General features: G+C 36.6%; 1 protein-coding gene across 10 annotated transcripts in view; it reads left to right on the forward strand.

Moving 5' to 3' along the window:
- Nucleotides 1–2,054: 2,054 nt before the first annotated feature.
- Nucleotides 2,055–20,704, forward strand: part of ADAMDEC1 (ADAM like decysin 1) — a 44,473-nt gene continuing 25,823 nt past the window's right edge. For 3 of the 10 annotated variants that reach the window (XR_008660548.2, XM_055295723.2, XM_055295730.2), the window contains exons 1-12: nt 5,626–5,780; nt 10,068–10,186; nt 11,064–11,140; nt 11,873–11,951; nt 13,528–13,604; nt 15,083–15,269; nt 15,496–15,558; nt 16,294–16,365; nt 16,681–16,847; nt 17,202–17,283; nt 17,984–18,114; nt 18,979–19,156. Coding sequence is in view for 8 of the 10 variants with exons in the window: in XM_055295723.2 (XP_055151698.1) it covers nt 11,094–11,140; nt 11,873–11,951; nt 13,528–13,604; nt 15,083–15,269; nt 15,496–15,558; nt 16,294–16,365; nt 16,681–16,847; nt 17,202–17,283; nt 17,984–18,114; nt 18,979–19,156 (1,083 nt within the window). In the remaining 2 variants the exon portion in view is untranslated. Of the gene's footprint in view, nt 2,360–5,572; nt 5,781–7,947; nt 8,003–10,067; nt 10,187–10,317; nt 10,451–11,063; nt 11,141–11,872; nt 11,952–13,527; nt 13,605–15,082; nt 15,270–15,495; nt 15,559–16,293; nt 16,366–16,680; nt 16,848–17,201; nt 17,284–17,983; nt 18,115–18,978; nt 19,157–20,704 lie in introns of those variants that run through there. The other 7 variants (XM_055295724.2, XM_055295722.2, XR_008660547.1 and 4 more) reach the window with 7 other exon arrangements.

Genomic DNA, 20,704 nt, shown 5'->3' on the forward strand with positions numbered 1-20,704 from the left:
GAGTGGATAAAGAAACTGTGATATATATATATGGTATGCATACATGCACACATATATATACACATACACCATATATATATATATATATATATATATATATATATATATACACACACACACACACACACCAGCACACATATATGGTGTATGTGTATATATATATGTGTGCATGTATGCATACCATATATACACCATATATATACCATATAGTATGATAGAATACTACTCATTCATAAAAAAGAATGAATTAATAGCGTTTGCAACAACCTGGATAGGATTGGAGACTTACTCTAAGTGAGGTAACTCAGGAATGAAAAACCAAACATTGTAAGTTCTCACTCATAAGTGGGAGCTAAGCTATGAGGATGCGAAGGCATAAGAATGATACAATGGACTTTGGGGACTCAGGGGGGAAAGGATGGGAAGTGGGTGAGGGATAAAAGGCTACAAATTGGGTTCAGTGTATACTGCTCAGGTGACGAGTGCACCAAAACCTCACAAATCACCACTAAAGAACTCAGTCATGTAACCAAATACCACCTGTTCCCCAAAAACGTATGTAAATAATAAAAAAGAATATGTTTAATGAAGAATTAAAAAAAAACAATAACTGATGCTAAAAGGACCTGCGAGCAAAGAAGTTGGTACACATGAATAATTTCAAACATCTGTAGAAAACACACAGAAATAATGAGTAACATGGGGGTCAAAATCATGATAAACTAAAATACTTGACAACAACACGTAAGGTGGTAAAGGATAGGGCACTGATAAGAGTTCACCATTCCAGGGTTCTTTTATTATTTGATGATAGAAACTTAATTAGAATTATATTTTGTTAAAATATTAATGGCGGGTCATAAAGGATATAAGAAGAATGCCTATCTTCTGGACCAGAAAGAGAAATGCAAAATTATAGAGAAATTGCTACTATTTTATAGGAAGGCAGAAAGGCAACAAGATGAAGAATCGACATAGAGAGGGGATTTTTAAACCTACAGTTAGATGTTAGGAAACTCCCAGATGTATCAGTGAAAAGTAAGTTCAGCAGTTAGAAGGTATAGGTTTTTATATTGGGAAAACTATACATAATAATTTAATTTGGCCCTAACTTCCTGAAAAGCACTGAGTCAATGTTTATCAATAATCTCAAGTTGATTTACCCTTTTTAGCTAAATAATAGCACTTCTAGACATTTATCTTGAAGTCACCAGAAATTCAATTAAAGAAATACACAACCACACATTACATGGACACTCAACACATACATATATACAAAATATGATATTCTAAAGTCATTAAAATTATGTCTTAATATTCGATGTCATGAGAATGCTTATGTTATAATGCCATGAAAAAAAAAATAAGTTTCTTAAACCCTTTGCCCAATAGGGTTAGCTTTCCTTTTCTGCATAAAAAGATGAAAGTAAATTGTAAAAATGTTAACAGAAGTTATTTCTTGATGTCCGATCATTGGCAGTCAACTTTTTTTCCCCATAATAAACTTGTGATGTTATGATCATGAAAACCTACCATATTTGTCAGAGAAACGTTGTTATTTTATAAGGTGGAACTCAAAAAGTACACCTCAAATATACTTCATATGTTGTATAGTTTGGTTAAGGCCAGCATGGTCAAGGTTATTTAAATTTCTTGTACATTTCTTATACATGCACATTTCTTTACAATTTTACATGCATTTGCATGTATGTGTGTTTGCAAATGCATATGAATTTTGTAAGAATCTTGAGGTAGTTAACATTATCAGCATCCCCTGTTAACTCATTAGGAGACTGAACGTTAGAAAGATTTGCAATATCTTGGTTTGTAGGACTTTGCTAGTGCTTTTTAGATTCTGTGTTCACTGTGACAGTTTCTCAAAATATGTACAGAACACTGATGTATGTTCTAAATATGTGGATTTATTTCTATAAGGATACTGAACAGCAGTCGTGATGGTCCAGTTTGGTGAGTATGTAGATAAGCATGCTAGCACCTCAGTCTCAGTTCACACATTCCCACTGCTATAGGAACACCAGAGGCAAACAGTGTCCAGATGTTAAGTCCTTAACAAGCTATAACCACAGCCATAAATATCTCTCAAAGATGAGGAATATTCTCATGATGTTGACACTGCAATTTTTCGACAATTTCCCAACACTCTTAAGAAACATTCCCCAATCTCACACGAAAAGTGGGGGTTTTTTCTTGTTCAACTTCTAAAGAGAAATTGGAGAAGATAAAACCGGACACTGGGGAGACCACAACTTCAGGCTGCGTGGGATCTCCCAGCTACCTGCAGTAGCCACCATGTCTTGGGTCCTGCTGCCTGTACTTTGGGTCATTGTTCAAACTGAAGGTAAGTACCATCACACCAGCATTTTACATAAAAGTCAAATTATCTGATGAATGTTTAAAGTGCCTTTTGAAAAAAATGGCTTATGTTTTTATGGTCGAAAGATCACTACCATTTGCATTTTGGTATATTTTCTACCTCTCTCTCTGCAAAAGCAAACTATGTATACATATGTATGTGTATCTTTTTGAGTGAAGATATTTTAAACCACTATATGAAACATGGATTCTAAAATTTGTCCTATTTTCTCCAGTTGTTATATATTTTAACAAATTTTGTGTTTGCACAATATTTTCCAAAATAGAGGAACAAAAAGCTATTGTTCCATTCATTATGTCTTTTCTTTAGTAAATAAAGTTTTATTAACATCTTCATGAATCAGGGCTGTTTAAAAAATCTGCACTTTGGGATATTTCCTTGAGAAAAATTCTTAAAAGCAGAATGACAGGGTCAAAATGACTAGTTCTGGAAAACGAACCCTTTTTGTCTTTGAGATTGATTATTGATATTATTGATAGATGAACCATTTTGATGACACACTATGCACACCCTACAAATAATTTTCAAGTCACTGGTTATTTTCCTAGTGATCACGTAATAAGCATGTTAAAAGCCAAGCTGTAAACCTACATATTTCCATGTATAAACACATTTGTGCTAAACCCTATATTGAAACAGGTAAAGTACATAGCTGAGGAGTTATCCAAGCTCCCCACAAAATTATCACTTGCCTAAAGGTTGCTGTGCAAAAGCTGCACACATACAGCTGGCTCTAGCCTTCATATTCTTTTACATTTCCTCATTGTCCATCACCAATACTATACCCAAAAGAAGGACAAAATGGAGTAATTATTATACTAATAATTATGCAATATATACACACAGCTTACTGAAGTCTTTTCAAATTCAATTATTCAATCCACATAAACATAAAGACAGGCTTACAGTCAACACTTTGTGATTTGCATAATGATTTAGTAAGGATGTCTCTGGAATTGTATTTCTTATTTAATAACCCTACTAGATCTATTATTTTCTTTTCTAAAACACACCATCCCAATGACAACACGGAACTAACTTCCTGGCCAAAAATCAAATCCATGAATTTAAGACAACTTCCTAATCATAGCTCTGCTAGGATGAATGACAGGGAAGAGTTTAAAATAGAATAAGGACTAAATCATATATAATTGCATTATTAAACCAAAATCAGATATAATACATTATAATTGCATTATTAAACAAAAGAAAACATTAGTTGACCAACTGAACAACTGTGCCTGTGCTGTCTGATGAGAACTAATTGTACCTAAAGAGAAGTCATGCAACATATAATGAAATAGAATTTGATTGAAATAAAAAAAAAAATCTACACGTCTTTTTTCCCCCATTCCTCAGAGGTCTCAAAATACTCATTGATACATTTCTAGAAAAGTGAAACATTTCTATTACTATTGTTCTGTCAATATTCTGCTGAAAAAGTCACTGAAATACTTCTGAATTTGATGATAGTCTACGATGCCCACAGTGCCCAAGTAGCCCTAAATTTTTAAAGATTCCTCCCTATCACTTTAGATAACCCAATAGTTAACAATAAAAGCTATTATCTTAGAAGATATTCATTAGGTTGCAGTTAACTAGATAATTTTATACCTGGTAATGTTCTTATGTTTACCCATACACAATCTTATCTGGTAAATTATTCTTCTTTCAAGCTCACAACTTTCTGGAACTTCCATAAAATCTTACCATCATTGTTAATAGTGCATGAAACAATCATTTTCAAACAAACTTGTGCTCATTGAACTGCTAAGCAAAATGAACTTCAGCATTACATTTATTTTGCTTTATGTGTATAAAACCATGCCAGAAGTTTCTGGGGGAAACGGGAGGGATTGCAAGAAGGTTTTACTTGGTGTTCCACCATATTCACCAATCTACTGCTCCTTGTCCCTACAAGATCAGCCTTACCGTCTTCTCCTCTCTCTGACCTATCTGTGCTGGCTTAACACCTCCATTTGTCTTCTAGATCTTACCCCTTCTCATACAAGGACACTGACCTAACATTTTCCCTCCTTCCTACTGTATCTATTCCATATTCTCTATGGAATCATTCCCATCAGCATATAATAATTCTCCCAACTTAAAATGAATATTCTTTTTCTTTCTCTCCTGCCAATTAACGTCCTAAAGTTTCTCTCTCCTGCCGGGTCTGTCCCGCAGACCCTGGCTGACCGATGAAGTGAATACTCAGACACAGGTATGCAGTGTAAGTGCAGCTAGCTAGAGCTGCCTGGCCCTAGTGGCCAGAGAGCAGCTGTTATGTTTTGCCAGACCAATTGATTCTGGTTGGCTTGTTGTTCCCACAACTCATCATATTCTGTCCACCAGAGGGGGTATTGACTGGTCTCTAAAGTTGTTTTAGCTAGCACTGACCAGTCACATGGGGTCATATGGAAGTTGTCTGCTATGGCCTCAATTAATCCTTTCATAAACGGGCTAGTGGCTCTGTTTTCTCTAATGCTTTTTCTTATTTCTTTAGAAATGTTGAAAGCAATGAGTTCATGTACCTGATTGCCTTGTTGATCTTGCATCACTGGGCAGGTCAAGAGCTCCCTTCTAATTCCACTTGCCTAAGACAGGGTCCCATAACGGTAGTGTATCCCTTGTATTTTTTCCAATATATTGGGGGAGAGGGCTCAGGGAAAATATTTGTCTCCTCTGTGGCACCTTTACCCGGTAACGGCAAGGCTGAGGGAGGAGGAGGAGGCGGTAAGGCAGATGATGGTTCTTCCTCCCTTCCCTTTTTAGGCTCTTCTTTGTAGAGTGGGGACAAAGCAGCCCTGACTAAGGCCCATAACGTTAAAGATGTTAGTGGGACCCATTGCCCTTGTGCATGATGTTAAGATTTCTCCCCACTTGTTCCCTGAGCTCTAGGTTTGGCAAGCCGCCTTCCGGGAACCATGGGTTATAGAAAACAACAGTTTGCATTAGGTCCCTTAATTGCACCATCTGAGACACAGGCTCTGCTAGCTTTAAACAGCTGTTTCAATACTTTTATATACTGTTGCTGTTGAGCTGATAACTGTTGTCCCATGATGAAACCCTAGCTTGAAAATCCCCTCAAACTTGGAAATCCCCAGCAGACACCAATTACTTACTGCGCAATCACTTCACTTTTATTCTCGACGGTTTTGTCACAATCCGTTGCAGCATTCCTCACACGGGGCCCCACCTGCCGGGTCTGTCCTGCAGATGCTGGCAGATGGATGAAATGACTACTCAGACACAGGTACGCACTGTAAGAGCAGCTAGGTGACTGCCTGGCTCTGGTCGCCGAAGAACAGCCCCCAGAAGCTGGAGCTGCTTGCTTTTATTCAGTGCAAGCACAATGCTGAAAACCTGGAGCAAAAACAAACTGTAGGTAATTAACATTTATTGTTCCCCTTTCAGAGAACCTCAGGTGTGTGGATGATCAAAGGTCAGTTCCAGGTCAACATAAGTAGATGAGCCTGTTTAAGATAAATTCCCCTACACTCCCTTGTACCTACTCCTTGCCCTCTGCCTCAGGGTTGTAGAATAGCTGCCTTCAGTTATTTTTCCCCGGGGCTCTGCAGAATCTTCTGAACTTTAAGAAGGTTTGCATCCTTTCCCTGTAGTTTTTCCCACCACTCTGACCAATCCGCAACATTCCCTTTGGCATAAAAAATCTTCGAAGGCACTGTCTATACACTTTTTCTCTAGTGAGTCTCATCCCACTCTCTTCTATCCTACTTCTACAGTTTTCATCTCCAACACTCCACCAAGACTGCTCTTACGGCTTCAAGGATGTTAAATCCAGTGGTCATTTTGGGGGCATCACATTCCCATGTTTTTCCTCTCTTTCTTTCTCTGCCTTCCTCTCTCTTTCTTTCTCTGCCTTCCTCTCTCTTTCCTTTTCCATGGCACAAAACACACCATTTAATTTGGTGAACTCCTATCTCACGCTGGCCTCCTTTATTGGTTCCTCCTCTTCTCCTCAATTTCCTAATGCTGGAAAAGCCTAGGCTCCGTGCTTGATTCTCTTTTCTTTTGTAGCAGCATTCAGTCATTTGGTGATTTACCTAATCTTTAGCTTTAAGTACCATCCACAAGAGGACAACTCCCAACTTTTTGCTTCCACACTAAAATGTACACTTTATTTCCAACAAATCCACTTAGATGCTGTTTCGTGGTGGGCAGGTCTATGCAAACCTGCCCCAAAGCCCAAGGAAGCTGAGAAGCCAAAGAAAGAGGCTAAAAGATCCAGTTTCTTAGAAAACAAGTTTTAATAAGGACTTACAAAGAGAAGCCATGTCTGTGTCCTGAGTGGTGATGAGACAAGACAGATGGTGGATCCCTATTCCATTACTCTCCAGATCAAGGGCCTTTATACTGTAGGGGAGGGGTGGTTCAGAAAGGATGTATGGGACAATTGAGGTATGATAGCATCACAGTTGTTTGACCTAAGGGCAAGATTTATGATAAATACCTGCTCTTACACAAGGAACAATGGATACACTGGAAATCTTAGAGGGCTCCCAGAACAGGGATTAATCAGAACCCAACTTGCCAGATTAGCATCCAAGATGGAGTTGCTTTGGCCTCTACAGATGCCTAGTAGACATCTCAAAACAACATACCCAGAACCTTTCCCACATATCTGTTCTTCCTTCATCTTTGCCAGAGTCTGTCAATGGCAATTCTGTTTGCTCAAGACAAAAATATCGAGTCATCCTTGATTACTCTCTTTCTCTCATATTCTATATCCAATCCTTCACCAATTCTATTGATTTCACCTTCAAAATATATACAATATTTGACCACATCTCACTGCTTCCACTGATACCACTTTCATCTAAGTCACCACCACCTCTCTCTTAGATTACTGCAATATCCTCTTAAATGATCTCTCTGATTCTACACTTGCCTCTCTGCAGGATATTCTTGACAGATCAGACAGGGCAATCTTATTAAACAAAAGTCAGATTATGTTACCTCTCTACTCCGAACTCTCCAGTGGCCCCCATTTCACATAGAGTAAAAGCCAAATTTTCTATCAGGTCTTGCAGAATCTATTCATTTCCATAACCAACCTACTTGCATATTCTATTATTCACTCTTCTCATTCCATTCCAGCTAGATCCCTGTGGTTTCTTAAATGCACTCTCTATCCAGAATCTCACATTAAAACCTTATTACTAGCTGTTTCCTCTATCCAGAACTCTTTGTTCCCAAAGAACAATATGGTTCAGTCCCTCATCTTCCTGAAGTCTTGGCTTAAAAGTGATCATCTTGATGTGACTATCATTACTTCCTTATTGAAAATTGTAACACTCACCTCTAATCCAGCATTCACAGTCTCCTTTACTCTGATATATTTCATCACCATAGCACTTATCATCTTCCAACCTGTAAATAATTTTTCATAATGTATGCTGCATATGTATATGAAATATAACACCATTTCCCAGTAGAATGTGAATTTTATAAGGGCATGGATCAATGTCTATTCTATTATTTTATTTAACCTGACAGCCTCAAACTGTGCCTGGCCTAAAGTCAGCATTCAATAAATATTTGTCAAATGAATATTTGAGTTTTCACATAAAAGAAATATCAGAGAAGGTAAGTTGCTTACTGTCTAGAAAAGAATGTAATACTTTTATATTATTTTTTGTTCTATGTAAAAAATCAAATGTAGTGATTTGAGACAACATCGTTAAAATAAGAGTATAATATTGACCCAGTGTCTCCATTTTTAAAATATGTTTTTGAGTATTAAGAGGTTGAAATTTCACTCAACCTTGTTTGACTATCATTTTGATAGTCATTAAAAAGACACTATTGGGACGGGCACAATGGCTTACGCCTGTAATCCCAGCACTTTAGGAGGCCAACACAGTGGATCACAAGGTCAAGAGTTCAACACCAGCCTGACCAACATGGTGAAATCCTGTCTCTACTAAAAATACAAAAATTAGCCAGGTGTGGTGGTACACAGCTGTAATCCCAGCTACTCAGGAGGCTGAGGCAGGAGAATCGCTTGAACCTGGGAGGCAGAGGTTGCAGTGAGTCAAGATCAGGCCACTATACTCCAGCCTGGGTGACAGAGCAAGACTCTGTCTCAAAACAAAACAAAACAAAACAAAACAAAACAAAACAACAACAATAACAAAAACAACACTATTGGGTTGGTTTTATTTTTTTTGTTTGTTTGTCTTTTACTTTATATATCTTGCAAAGGTTTTTGGCTAAATCACATTGTAATCTACTCTTATAAAGTTTCCCCAAAGCCAAACAAGGTAGATAGAACAAGAAGTGAGGTAGGAAAACAGATATTTTGAGGGCTCTTCCAAAATTGCATGATTAGTGCTAGTGTTGGGACTAGACATTATTAAAATTCATTCTCATTCCAAGCGCATGGCTTTTTCCACTAATGGACTCATACTCTCTTTTAATAAAAGATCATTTACTCATACATTTCTAGATTTCCTGTTTTAGTATGTGATGAATCCTTCTCAGGACAGCGTTACAGTAGAACTTTGGGAGCTGACTAGGAGGGAATTCTTCCTTTGTGATTTCCTTTCATTTTCCGTTATCAGCCAGGTAAAAATCTCCTGTTTTCCCTAAGATCACTCTGTCATACTGAGTGGAAAACTGTCTCTAAGCACCGATACTTATGTATGAAAATGCAAGCATTCAGAAATAAGACTGATCTTGTATGAATAATTGAATAATTAAAAGAAAAAATAGAAAAAGTATGCTGTCATCTTCCTAATAGGGTACTAAATAATTTTATATATTCTATCTTATTCAAGTTTTACACTAACCTATACCTTAGATAATAAACTGGTACAAAGCTGAAGTGACTTCTACGAGGTTATTTAGCTAGGGCGTAAGACCACATCTTTTGGCTCCGAGATAATTTCTTTTCTACTATTTGTAAACAATGAAAATCTGTCTATGTAATGTAATTTCAAGTACATCAAGAAGAACATTGTGTCCATAAACAATCTTCCTACTTCCTCTCTGAGGCTTTAAAACTTTCAAAGAGAGGCCAACAAAAATTTATTTCTTTGAAATCTAAAGTCTTGGGGGAAAATTTTGCTGAGAGAAAAAGCATCATGGCTTATTGTCACACTGAGGAATAAAATTACTACTAGTAGAGTCTTTCCTAAAAGTAGAGTGTTATATACAAATGAAAAACTTAATTTTTAGAGTTTATAATCAGGGGTTGTGCTTCAGAGGGAAAAGGGTATAAAAAAGAAAAAAAGAAAAAGTCTTGGAGGGCATTGAGAGAAAAATTCACAATTTTTAAGAAGACTCTAAAGCAAGAAGGAAATGGATTACTACAGGCAGAATTCTAGGCTCACACAACCCCTGTTCTTAATCCATAACCTGTCATTTCCGGGCATGATGGTCCAGAGTTTGCATACACTGAGAGATCATCTGAAGAATTGTTTTGTAATCTTCATGTCTTTTCAGAATAGGGGGAGGGAGAGAAAAAAAAAAAAAATCCTTGTCAAAGCTGAAGAACGAGAATTAACTTGTTATTCATAATATTTGCTCTCTACATAGGAATGTAGTCTTCACTGCTCTTTCAGCAACCCAAGAAATTAAAACAAAACACAACACGACTAAAAGCAAAATGTTTAAATCTTTTATGTGAATATTATTTCTCTTTCTCTAGCAATAGCCATAAAGCAAACACCTGAATTAACGCTCCATGAAATAGTTTGTCCTAAAAAACTTCACATTTTACACAAAAGAGAGATTGAGAACAACCAGACAGAAAAGCATGGCAAAGAGGTAAGCAAGATGAATGACTGTGGTAGATGTTACAATCATCTAAAAAGCCTTTTCACTAACAGAAGTGATGTTACAGTTACCATCTAATAGTTTCATATTGAAGCCCATGTATACAACTCCCCTTTGTTCAGGAGACAGCTCACAATTTCTCAGAATGCCGCTATGGTTAAGCAGCAGAGAGTCAACAGCCTCACTTGACAAGAAAGGATAAAGCTGCTTGGACATTTCTCTTAAGTTTGAGAGTGAGGAGAGAAGCCTGGGAAGGTCAGCCATCTTTAACAGAGATGTTGTTCCTGGCCAGGCTCACTACCCCTTTTCTCCAGTGAATTGTCTTTTTCCTCAGCCATTTTGTCAATAGTGAAAAATGAAATTTTTTATCAGTAGTTAACACAATATTTTAATATTGATTAAAGATACCAATTCTTTGACTATTACATTGTTGCAAGTATTTCCCTCATTTTGTAATTGCTACCTAATTCTTAGTGGGTTGAGAGGTTTTTTTTTGTTTGTTTTTGTCTTTGTTTTTTAGTATTTAATGTATTTAGTTTGATTTTAAAGTAAGAAAAATATACACCTTGTTTTTATTCCCTGGCTGGTCCTAAGACAGTATACTGTACATTAGAGCAAATGAGAAGTCCCTATCTCACGTATTAAAGCTAGTTTAATCTATAAGTGTTATTATCACATAATTGTACTTTTTGGAAGTCCATGTTAGTGCATAATTTATTTTGTCTTACATATTTTAAAAACACAAGAGAACTGCTTTTATCCTATATGCATTTGTAATTGTTCTTCTAATACTTACTATATATATCATTACAATTATTTTAGTTATGCTCAGAAATATAAATTGTTTGATGTAATTAAATGTTTCCAGGAAAGGTATGAACCTGAAGTTCGATATCACATGATCTTAAATGGGGAAGAAATCATTCTGTCCCTACAAAAAACCAAGTAAGTTGTACCTCCTAAAAGTCTAATCACTGGATTAGGTTATGAAATTGGGGAGCGATCTTTTTGAGGCTCCATTTAGTGTGGTTTGACATAGAAGACATGAGGCATTTTGAGCTTTAGATGATATTAGTTTGTGCTAAAAAGGCTGATTTCCTAGGAAATTATATACAAAGTGTAAAACAAAAGGAATGGCATATATAAATGACTTTCTTCCTTGACCTTCTGGGAACTTACTGAACTTCTTTTTCAACTCAGATAAACTCAAGACTTTGATGCAGCTTTCCATTCTTTTATGAGAATATGTGTCCAAGGCTGATTCAAAATGCATGGCCTAGAGATAGATTCCAGGGAATGGGGTTCCTTCTAGTTCTATAGCAGTTAGTAAACTTCTCCCTGAATGCAATGGGCCTATAAGCATATTTGTGACCCAGCACCCTTCAAAGGTTCTGTGGAGGTTGTGTCCTTGGTACAAGAAATCTCAAAATGACTAATTTGAAGATAGGGATCTGCAGATGGGAAGAAGATGAGGGGACTTCCTCCTTCAGATTTAATAGGAAGAACTAACTCTCTGATTTGCTTCAGTAGCAGAGCTCCAATGTTGGAAGAGGATTAGTAGGTCAGAACCTTAGCTACTTATCATTGTAGACACTATCACTCTTTAGTGCTGAAGTTCAGGAAGTTCTGCCTTTCTTACCATCCTGAATGGTTCATGCAGCTCTCTGCTCTCTACAGGCATCTCCTGGGGCCAGACTACACTGAAACATTGTACTCACCCAGAGGAGAGGAAATTACCATGAAACCTGAGAACATGGTAGGGTCCGAATACTTTGTGGGTCTCTTTTGAGTTTTAGATGTTATTAGTTTGTGCTAATGTTAACTAAGATCTCCAAAGGGCTCAATAATTTTATAAAATTCATAGGTCCAAGAACAACTTCAAAAAATAATCAAAGGACTTGAAAGCAAGGTGCTTATCTGTGATCAATGAGACAACAGTTTGGAAAATCACATTCAGCTTTCAAAACATAGGAGCAGCAGAAGGCTTCCAAGTGTCACATTTTTGGAAGCAACCAAAAGTCCCCTTGTCCCTAGACCATTTTATCCATAAGCTAGAAAAATTGTTCTCTATAGGTACTTAAAACCTCATATCAATATTTACTATTTTTCTGGAGATATATGCATTTATCCTGAGGTGAGCAATGAAATATCAATTATTTAATTAATTTTTTATATCTGATTAAATCATCACCCCGTAGATAATGCCAGGGCCAAATGTCAGACATTAAGAATCATGGCATAGAATATCAGGAAGAGAATACAATAAATCTCAGTCAAGAGGTGTTCATGTTCCCAAGCTAAGACAGCTTCTCAGAGCCATCCTACAAGGTACCCTAAATATGCCTTTCTCTATATATAAAAAAAGACTTCTGCCACAAAATGGTTCTTTGTTCCCCATGCTCATTAAAACTTATTTCATGAACATCTGAATTTTTGCTAACACTATCTTCAGCGGACAGTGTCTGATAAATTAATTTATGCTCAATTGTTAATAGCTGATGATACATTAATGCAGAATCTTCTCAAGTCTTCTATGAGAAAATGTTTATGTTGACAATATCTCTTCCAAAAAGGGAGAAAAGACCACAGATGGAATTTCAGACCCTGAGGCAGGTCAATTTATTTTGCACTGGAGTTTTTTCACTACCTTTTTTAGATCACTCCAAGTAAGAGGCCCCTTAACTTTGCTGATGTGAGCCAACAATCATGTCTGAATCTCTAATTGTAGACAAATAATTTTGTGTCTTTGAGGCTGATAAACGGATTTCACTGATAGACCAATTAAAACAGTGTTCAAATCAGTTAGTCTGAGGAGCTCAGGAGTGATAGAGTGAAATATCAGGGATTCCCCAGTCTGGAAAAATAGATGTCTTATTTTACTTATTTGTAATGCACAGTGCCTTTGGCACTCAGCGCAGGGAAGCCAAATTCTTGAGCACTGACCCCAAAACCTGAGGACCCACTGGGAGTACTGTACATCCCAAGAGGATTGGCTACTTCTCAGAGAGAACATCCGCTCTCACTATTAGCCCACCTAGGTTTAACTTCCCTGGACTCCTCCTTAGTGTAAATTAATGTCAGAAAAACAGCTCAGCCACCAAATATAGAGAGTTTCCAGTGAAGCAATTCTGAAAACCTCTGAGGTTCTTGCTGTTGTGTTTCTGAGTATTGGTCTGGCCACACAGTCACTATTTGAAGGATTTTTACATACTCAAGATGGTAGCGTTCCTCACAACTGTGATACATGTATTCTCGTAGTTTACACATTATGCACAAACACACATACACACACACGCACATTTCTGAAGCATAATTTCTTTTTTCCACTCCAGGAACACTGTTACTATAAAGGAAACATCCTAAATGAAAAGAATTCTGTTGCCAGCATTAGTACTTGCGACGGGTTGAGGTAAGAACTACCACCAAAATTACTCAAGCTCAAAAAGCTTTTTGTTATACAGAATTAAGTGCTACTAGATATTGTCTTCTTACTATTTTGGTAAATTTTTCATTGCTGAAATGCTGAATATATGTGGTTAAAGTGAAGAACAAAGTATTACCCTGACAATCATTTCATAATCTGCTGCTCTAGGAGAAGTCAGGCCTAGCAATGTAAAACAAGAATGCTGCACTCTGGACCTTGATGATATCTGGATCCACTTCTGTGTTTATCCACTCTACTCTCTGAAACAGTTACTTCCTGTTTTCTAAAACATTCTTCCCTGCAATTGTCACAGTTGAACTTAATTTTAGAATTATATGTGTTTCTGTTTACATAGATAATTCTTGCCAATGAGAGAAAGTTTGGAAAGTAAGAAAAAGCACAAATAAGAAAATAACAGGCCAGGCACGGTGGCTTATGCCTGTAATCCTAGCACTTTGGGAGGCCGACGTGGGTGGATCATGAGGTCAGAAGATCGAGACCATCCTGGCTAACATGGTGAAGCCCTGTCTCTACTAAAAATACAAAAAAAAATAGCCAGGTGTGGTGGCCGGCACCTGTAGTCCCAGCTACTTGGGAGGCAGAGGCAGGAGAATGGCATGAACCTGGGAGGCGGAGCTTGCAGTGAGCCAAGATAGCTCCACTGCACTCTAGCCTGGGCGACAGAGCGAGACTCCGTCTCAAAACAAAAAAAAGAAAAAGAAGATAACAACTATGACAAAAGTTGACCTCTGAGTGATCACCTCTGAGTTATTAACATTTTGTCATGTTTGCACCCTTATATACACATATAGACAAATGTATCTTTCACAGCATTGAAATAAAAAAAAAACCCACATTGTTCTTCCAATATGGCTGATAACACACATGACAAGTTTTTCACATATCATAAAATACCTTCAGGGATATAATTTTGAACAGTTAAGTTGGATTGCAATATTTTATTATATGGATTCACCTTCTATTTATGAACTAATTATCATACTATTGAGATTATAGAAAGAGGGATTCTTTAAGCTACTTCTAATCCCAACGTGTTACTCTGGTTGGCCTGCTGATCATTCATGTTCCCCTCTGGGGTTCTTGCTATCTAAACATTCCCTTACTCCATTTTCCATTATAGTCCTAGGATCTGCCATGAAATATTTGTTAAATGAATCAATAAACTATGGAAAAATATTTACCATGGTGCAAATTCCAAATTCTTTGGGGTTGCTTCATCTTTATAATTCTTGTTCAGAATTCTCTTGGTAAATAAGTTAGGCTTCATTTTATATTGACAAATAGTGATTCTAACTTACATTACCAAAAGTTAGCTGAAAGGTCTACGAATGACAAGGCTATGTGTGAAATTGGGATGGAGGGGCAGACATCAATCCATTCTTGGAAGCAAATATGACTCTGTGTGTCAAGAATCCTGAAATATAAGTCTCTATATCTCCCAGAGGATACTTCACACATCATCATCAAAGATACCTGATAAAACCTCTGAAAAGCACAGATGAGAAACAACATGCCGTCTTTACATCTAACCAGGAGGAACAAGACCCAGTTAACCACACATGTGGTGTGAGGAGCACTGACGGGAAACAAGGCCCAATTCGAATCTCTAGATCACTCAAAAGCCCAGAGGTGAATACAATTCCCTTACCTCATCCTTTACTTCAATTGTCTCAGCAAAGATAGGCGATAGACTACTATTCTTAGAAATGAGTAGTATATGTATGTGTCAAGCCTATAATTTATTTACTTATTTTTCTATTTGTATTCTATTTTAGGAAAAAAAGTCTCCTTTTAAGCTTTGGAATCTTTTAGGATAAAGATAATGTTTAACCATGTTCTTTTATTCTTTGTAAAGAAAGAAGACTTTCTTCGGGCACAGAAATACATTGATCTCTATTTGGTGCTGGATAATGCCTTTGTGAGTATGAAACACACGGGCCTCTCGGCCAGTTCAGTCACCCTTTAAGTTTACTTATCAAGCAAAAGCAAGCAATAAGCTATTTTAGCTAATCATGGGGCGTTTGTCCACCTGCGTGTCTTGGCTGTTTACATGCCTTGCCAGCAATAGTTATTATCTCCTCATCCCCTTTAATATCCATCTGCCACCAAAATATTTAGATATTGGCAATATACTTAATACCAGATAGCTACAGGAAATCAACCAAAAAAGAAAAATAAAAGGAACGCATTATTAAAATATTGCAATACTTTATATCTTAATGTAAAATTAAATATATTTAATATAAATATTATGTCAATATAAAATCAACACAAAACTCTATATAACTTAGAAACTATATTGATAGATACAGAGGTAAATACTAGAATCTACATTTCTATCTAGCAAATATTGTTTTGTAATCAAAATTTAATCACATGATTCAGTTTAAAAACCTTAAAATTGTTAATTTGATGTATTCAGCTTTAAAATGAACATTAAAATTTTACATGAATGTCTAACTTTTATCAAAAAACTCTTAACATTTGAAATAGAATTTGCCACAATACAGTCTTACATTATTTAATTATGGAATGAATAGATGTTAATTGTAGTGAAATGCATAATTTTTCTTAAAATGTGAAATCTTGTATGCCATCAGCTTTCTCAGTGTAATCTGCTATTTCACTATACTTTGTGTTTTGTATTTTACAGTATAAGAACTATAATGAGAATCTAACTCTGATAAGAAGCTTTGTGTTTGATGTGATGAACCTACTCAATGTGGTAAGACATTAGTTATGTAAACCTCATGTTTCTGCATGGAAGCCTGGAGCTTCCCTATGATTTCACCAACAGGAAGTTAAAAAGATCACAAATGCCTTAAGTTAAACAGTTCAGGGAAATTTTAGCAGAACAACCATCAACATCAAGGTGAAATCACATGCATGGCAACAAAGACAACTTTTAAAATTTTTACTTTCAAAATGGAAATTCATTACTTGTAGTCCATCACTTTATCTATCACTTGTGGTCAACAAAAGCTCTCAAACACGAAAGGAATCCTGAACATTTTTATGAAGATAAATGCTCTTTCCACAGATTTATAACACCATAGATGTTCAAGTGGCCTTGGTAGGTATGGAAATCTGGTCCGATGGGGATAAGATAAAGGTGGTGCCCAGCGCAAGCACCACGTTTAACAACTTCCTGAGATGGCATAGTTCCAACCTGGGGAAAAAGATCCACGACCATGCTCAGCTTCTCAGGTGAGCACATGCTGGCCAGGTGAATGTAGGCAGAATGGATAGCTATCCCCAAGGTTCCTTAGCAGGGATTTCCACTCTGTAATATTTCCCTGATCAATTGTCAGAGTGCTTGACATTTTACCACTAGCAATTCACCTGTGAGATTATTGGATCAATAATCAGATGACAGAATGAGCTCTTGGATGTAAGATAACCATCTGTGGTCATTATAACCCTAAGGAATACTAGAAATTTTGGGGGCCCTAGTGAATATAAAAAGGCTAGGGCAGTGAGGCAATTCGTTAACGTAACTAACAAAAGCTAATGGTTACAAAGGCTCAGATTGTGACAATAGTGTCTGTAACTTTCATACAGTGGGATTAGCTTCAACAATCGACGTGTGGGACTGGCAGCTTCAAATTCCTTGTGTTCCCCATCTTCGGTTGCTGTTATTGAGGTTTGTGAATTTATAGTAAGGCTCCCTGTGGTTCTGTATCCTCTATGAAGGCCAGCATCACACCTTATATAGAATGAGCAAAATGAACATTTGCTGAATCAATGAATCAAGATAGAAATGAAACTACTGGTAGGTCATTGCACTGAAGATCCCTTGGATTATGAAACAGAACATCTCCTTACAACAGCCTTGCTAGAGTGTGCCACGTCATTCTTTAGTTCATGTTAGAAAATCAGAGCAGGAATATTGGAACAGAAATGGGATCCAGTAACCTCTGTTGCCTGGGCTAATACTAGTCATCCCCAGTGTCTGTGGCCAGAGAGGCCAGACAAGGAAGAAAGGTGCATGCAGGTGTTATGTGGCCAAGCACTCGAGTGTCATAGGTATCATAGCAATAGGTTTTGGAGACCTCTGATATGGTGCCTATGAGTACTTCCTACGAAGAATGTAATTAATTTAATCATGATTTACTGGTAACTTAGTATCCATTAGTTCAACAAATATTTATTGAATAAAATGTATTGTATTCATAGGACCCAACCACTTCAAATGCTCTTTCAACATTTTGCAATACACAGTGACAGGGAAAGGAGCTAACGATCCACTAGTTTCCATCTCTTAAGCCATCTTTAAAGTACTGCACACTGGCAACGATTGAATAAAAAAAGAATAAATAAATGTGTCTACTTTTTTTTTCCAGGCTAAAAAAAAGAATAATGTGGCTCTTGTAGGAGTGATGTCACATGAGCTGGGCCATGTTCTTGGTATGCCTGATGTTCCATTCAACACCAAGTGTCCCTCTGGCAGTTGTGTGATGAATCAGTATCTGAGGTGAGACCTTGCCATCCTAGAAGAGAGATGTTTTCCAAATCTTAAAGAATTTGGAAGCAGTCTACAGATGTTGAATAGGCATGTTTTTTCCCAAATATTGTGTATCCCATTAATTCAAACTCCAGTCTCTTGATGCACAAATTTTAAAAACTACCAGGGCTCATTCTTTAAGATTTCCAAATACGCCAAGATAGAGCTTGCAAGCATGATGACCTTATAATTTTAACTTAAAATAATTCCAACTTAAAATGAACCCGTAGTTTCTAAAAGTATTAATCTCATTATGATGATGACAGGATCTTCTTATATTCCCATCATGAATCAACCAATCAATCTATTTTTGCATATTTATGAATCACCTGTGAATGCCAGGCACTTTGCAAAGACTTTGGGATAGAAAAATAAATAAAACATTCTTTGTTCTTGAAACGCTCACAAAGAAGAAGAGAAATATTTCCATACAGCCCAGAAGCCTGCAACTACTTCCCTTCACTGGTTCATTATCATTGTCTCTTGCCCCTCAATTCTCAATGCAAAATGAGTGGATAATTACCAATGGTGATGGCTGTCACTGCTGTCCTTCAGAACAACACTAAATGGCCACGTGAAAATTGAAATCCTTCCTGCTCTATGACTTAGGCTCTAGGAAAAAAAAAATGTCCAAATACCATAGGATGCATGCTCTGCCACCCACCACATTTAATACAGCGCAGTCCTAAATGGTTGCCACATTTGGAATTTCCACTGAGCTCGGTAATATAGTTAGATAAGTCAGAGTCTCGCGTTTCTTTATCTTTATTCTGTGTTTCACGCAGAAGGCACCACACTGTATATCATACTATTTGAGTTTTCTTCTGATTACAGTTCAAAATTCCCAAAGGATTTCAGTACATCTTGCCGCGCACATTTTGAAAGATACCTTTTATCTCAGAAACCAAAGTGCCTGCTGCAAGCACCTATTCCTACAAATATAATGACAACACCAGTGTGTGGGAACCACCTTCTAGAAGTGGGAGAAGACTGTGATTGTGGCTCTCCTAAGGTATTATTTATTAGAGTTGCTGGGGCAGAAGAATTATGCAGTTTTCTTTTTGTTTTCCAATATTCTTTTGGAAATTCTTTCTAAAGACAAACTTGGCATCATAGTTCAAAAGTAGATTTGCACTTGTGTTTTTGCTACTGAATTTAGTAATCCTTTGAAAGGCATTTCAAAAACCAGGACATGATTTTGACATAATTATATGAAGTTAAATGTAAAAAAGTAAATTGTTAACTATAACATGTCACTTACAATCTTTCCAAAAGGTATATTAGTCAGAAATCCCTAGATGACATAATGTCACAGTTGATCATCTGTTGAACAGTAACAATTAGAGATCTAGAAGTAAGTTCTACTCAGAGGGAAAGTTGGTCTTTTCTCATCAAGCCAGTGTGTAAACCAGGTTGTAAACAGAGAAGAAAGAGGAAAAGAAAAAAATAATCATAAAAATCCGTAGAAAATAGGCTATTAACATAGAACATCCAGAATAAGCACTGTGATTCTGCTAATTTCTATAAATCAGACTCCTTAAAGGCATTTGTGTACTCTAAAGAATGCTGATTACTAGCAATCCCATTGCCTTCTAAAAGATATTCTGTTGCTCCATTGGTGAAGCGGGATGCAGTCCAAGAAGTATCCATTACTTAAGATGGCTCTGTGACAATGAGCATGGCGTCTAAACTCTCTATGCTTCAGTTTATGTATTCAGAAATTTTAGCTGGTTAGATTACATCAGAAGACTACACAGTCTAACTTAGTCATTTGTGAAGAATATTGTAAACGTTCTGTTAATTATAAAGAGGCATGGAATTTTACAAAAGATTTGACATTTTATAATAAATTAGAGTCATGTTTATCTCGTTCTTACTTGCCTACATTCATCTACGGTTTCTTGGGTGGAAGACAATTGAAGATACTCAAAACCCTAGGTACTTCTGGTTTCGGCAAGTAAATGGTATGTATTTACAGAGAAGAAAGGGGTAAAGGATGAAGGAAGAGGCCAAGAGAGGACCATTGTATACACAATATGTAACATCTAAAATTCTTGAATTATGTCAGTCAACTCCTGTATTATTTTCATATCTTGTTGATATTTTTCTTATGTAATTGAATAAAACCAGAGTTCAGGCTTAGGAACAACTGAATTTCTAAATAACTGTTTTCTTATCCAGAAAGTAGTATATATACTTCATACAGTATTGTTTATTGCGTAATTCAATTTCTCATAGATCTGATATCCCAGTTTGTTATTCCTAGGTATATAATTAGGGTTTTTTTTTTTTTTTAGATTTTAAAAATAAGTTTTCTGTCTAGATATTTCTCCCAGGCATCACACTATTTTAAAGATTGTAACTTGACAATGCATTTTAATGTCAAGTCTCTTCATTGTTTTGTTGTTACTGTTTTTGTTGCAAATTTGCCCCTAAATACCATTGAGATTTGATGGAAATGCATTAAATTTATATTTAACTTTGAAGGGCACTGATATTTTTACAATATTAAGTATTGTCTTGAAAGACAAGTTGCCTTTAAAGTTTCTGAGGAAACTTA

The sequence above is a fragment of the Symphalangus syndactylus genome, chromosome 10 (assembly GCF_028878055.3).
Source record: "Symphalangus syndactylus isolate Jambi chromosome 10, NHGRI_mSymSyn1-v2.1_pri, whole genome shotgun sequence".
In the NCBI taxonomy this organism is placed as follows: Eukaryota; Metazoa; Chordata; class Mammalia; order Primates; family Hylobatidae; genus Symphalangus; species Symphalangus syndactylus.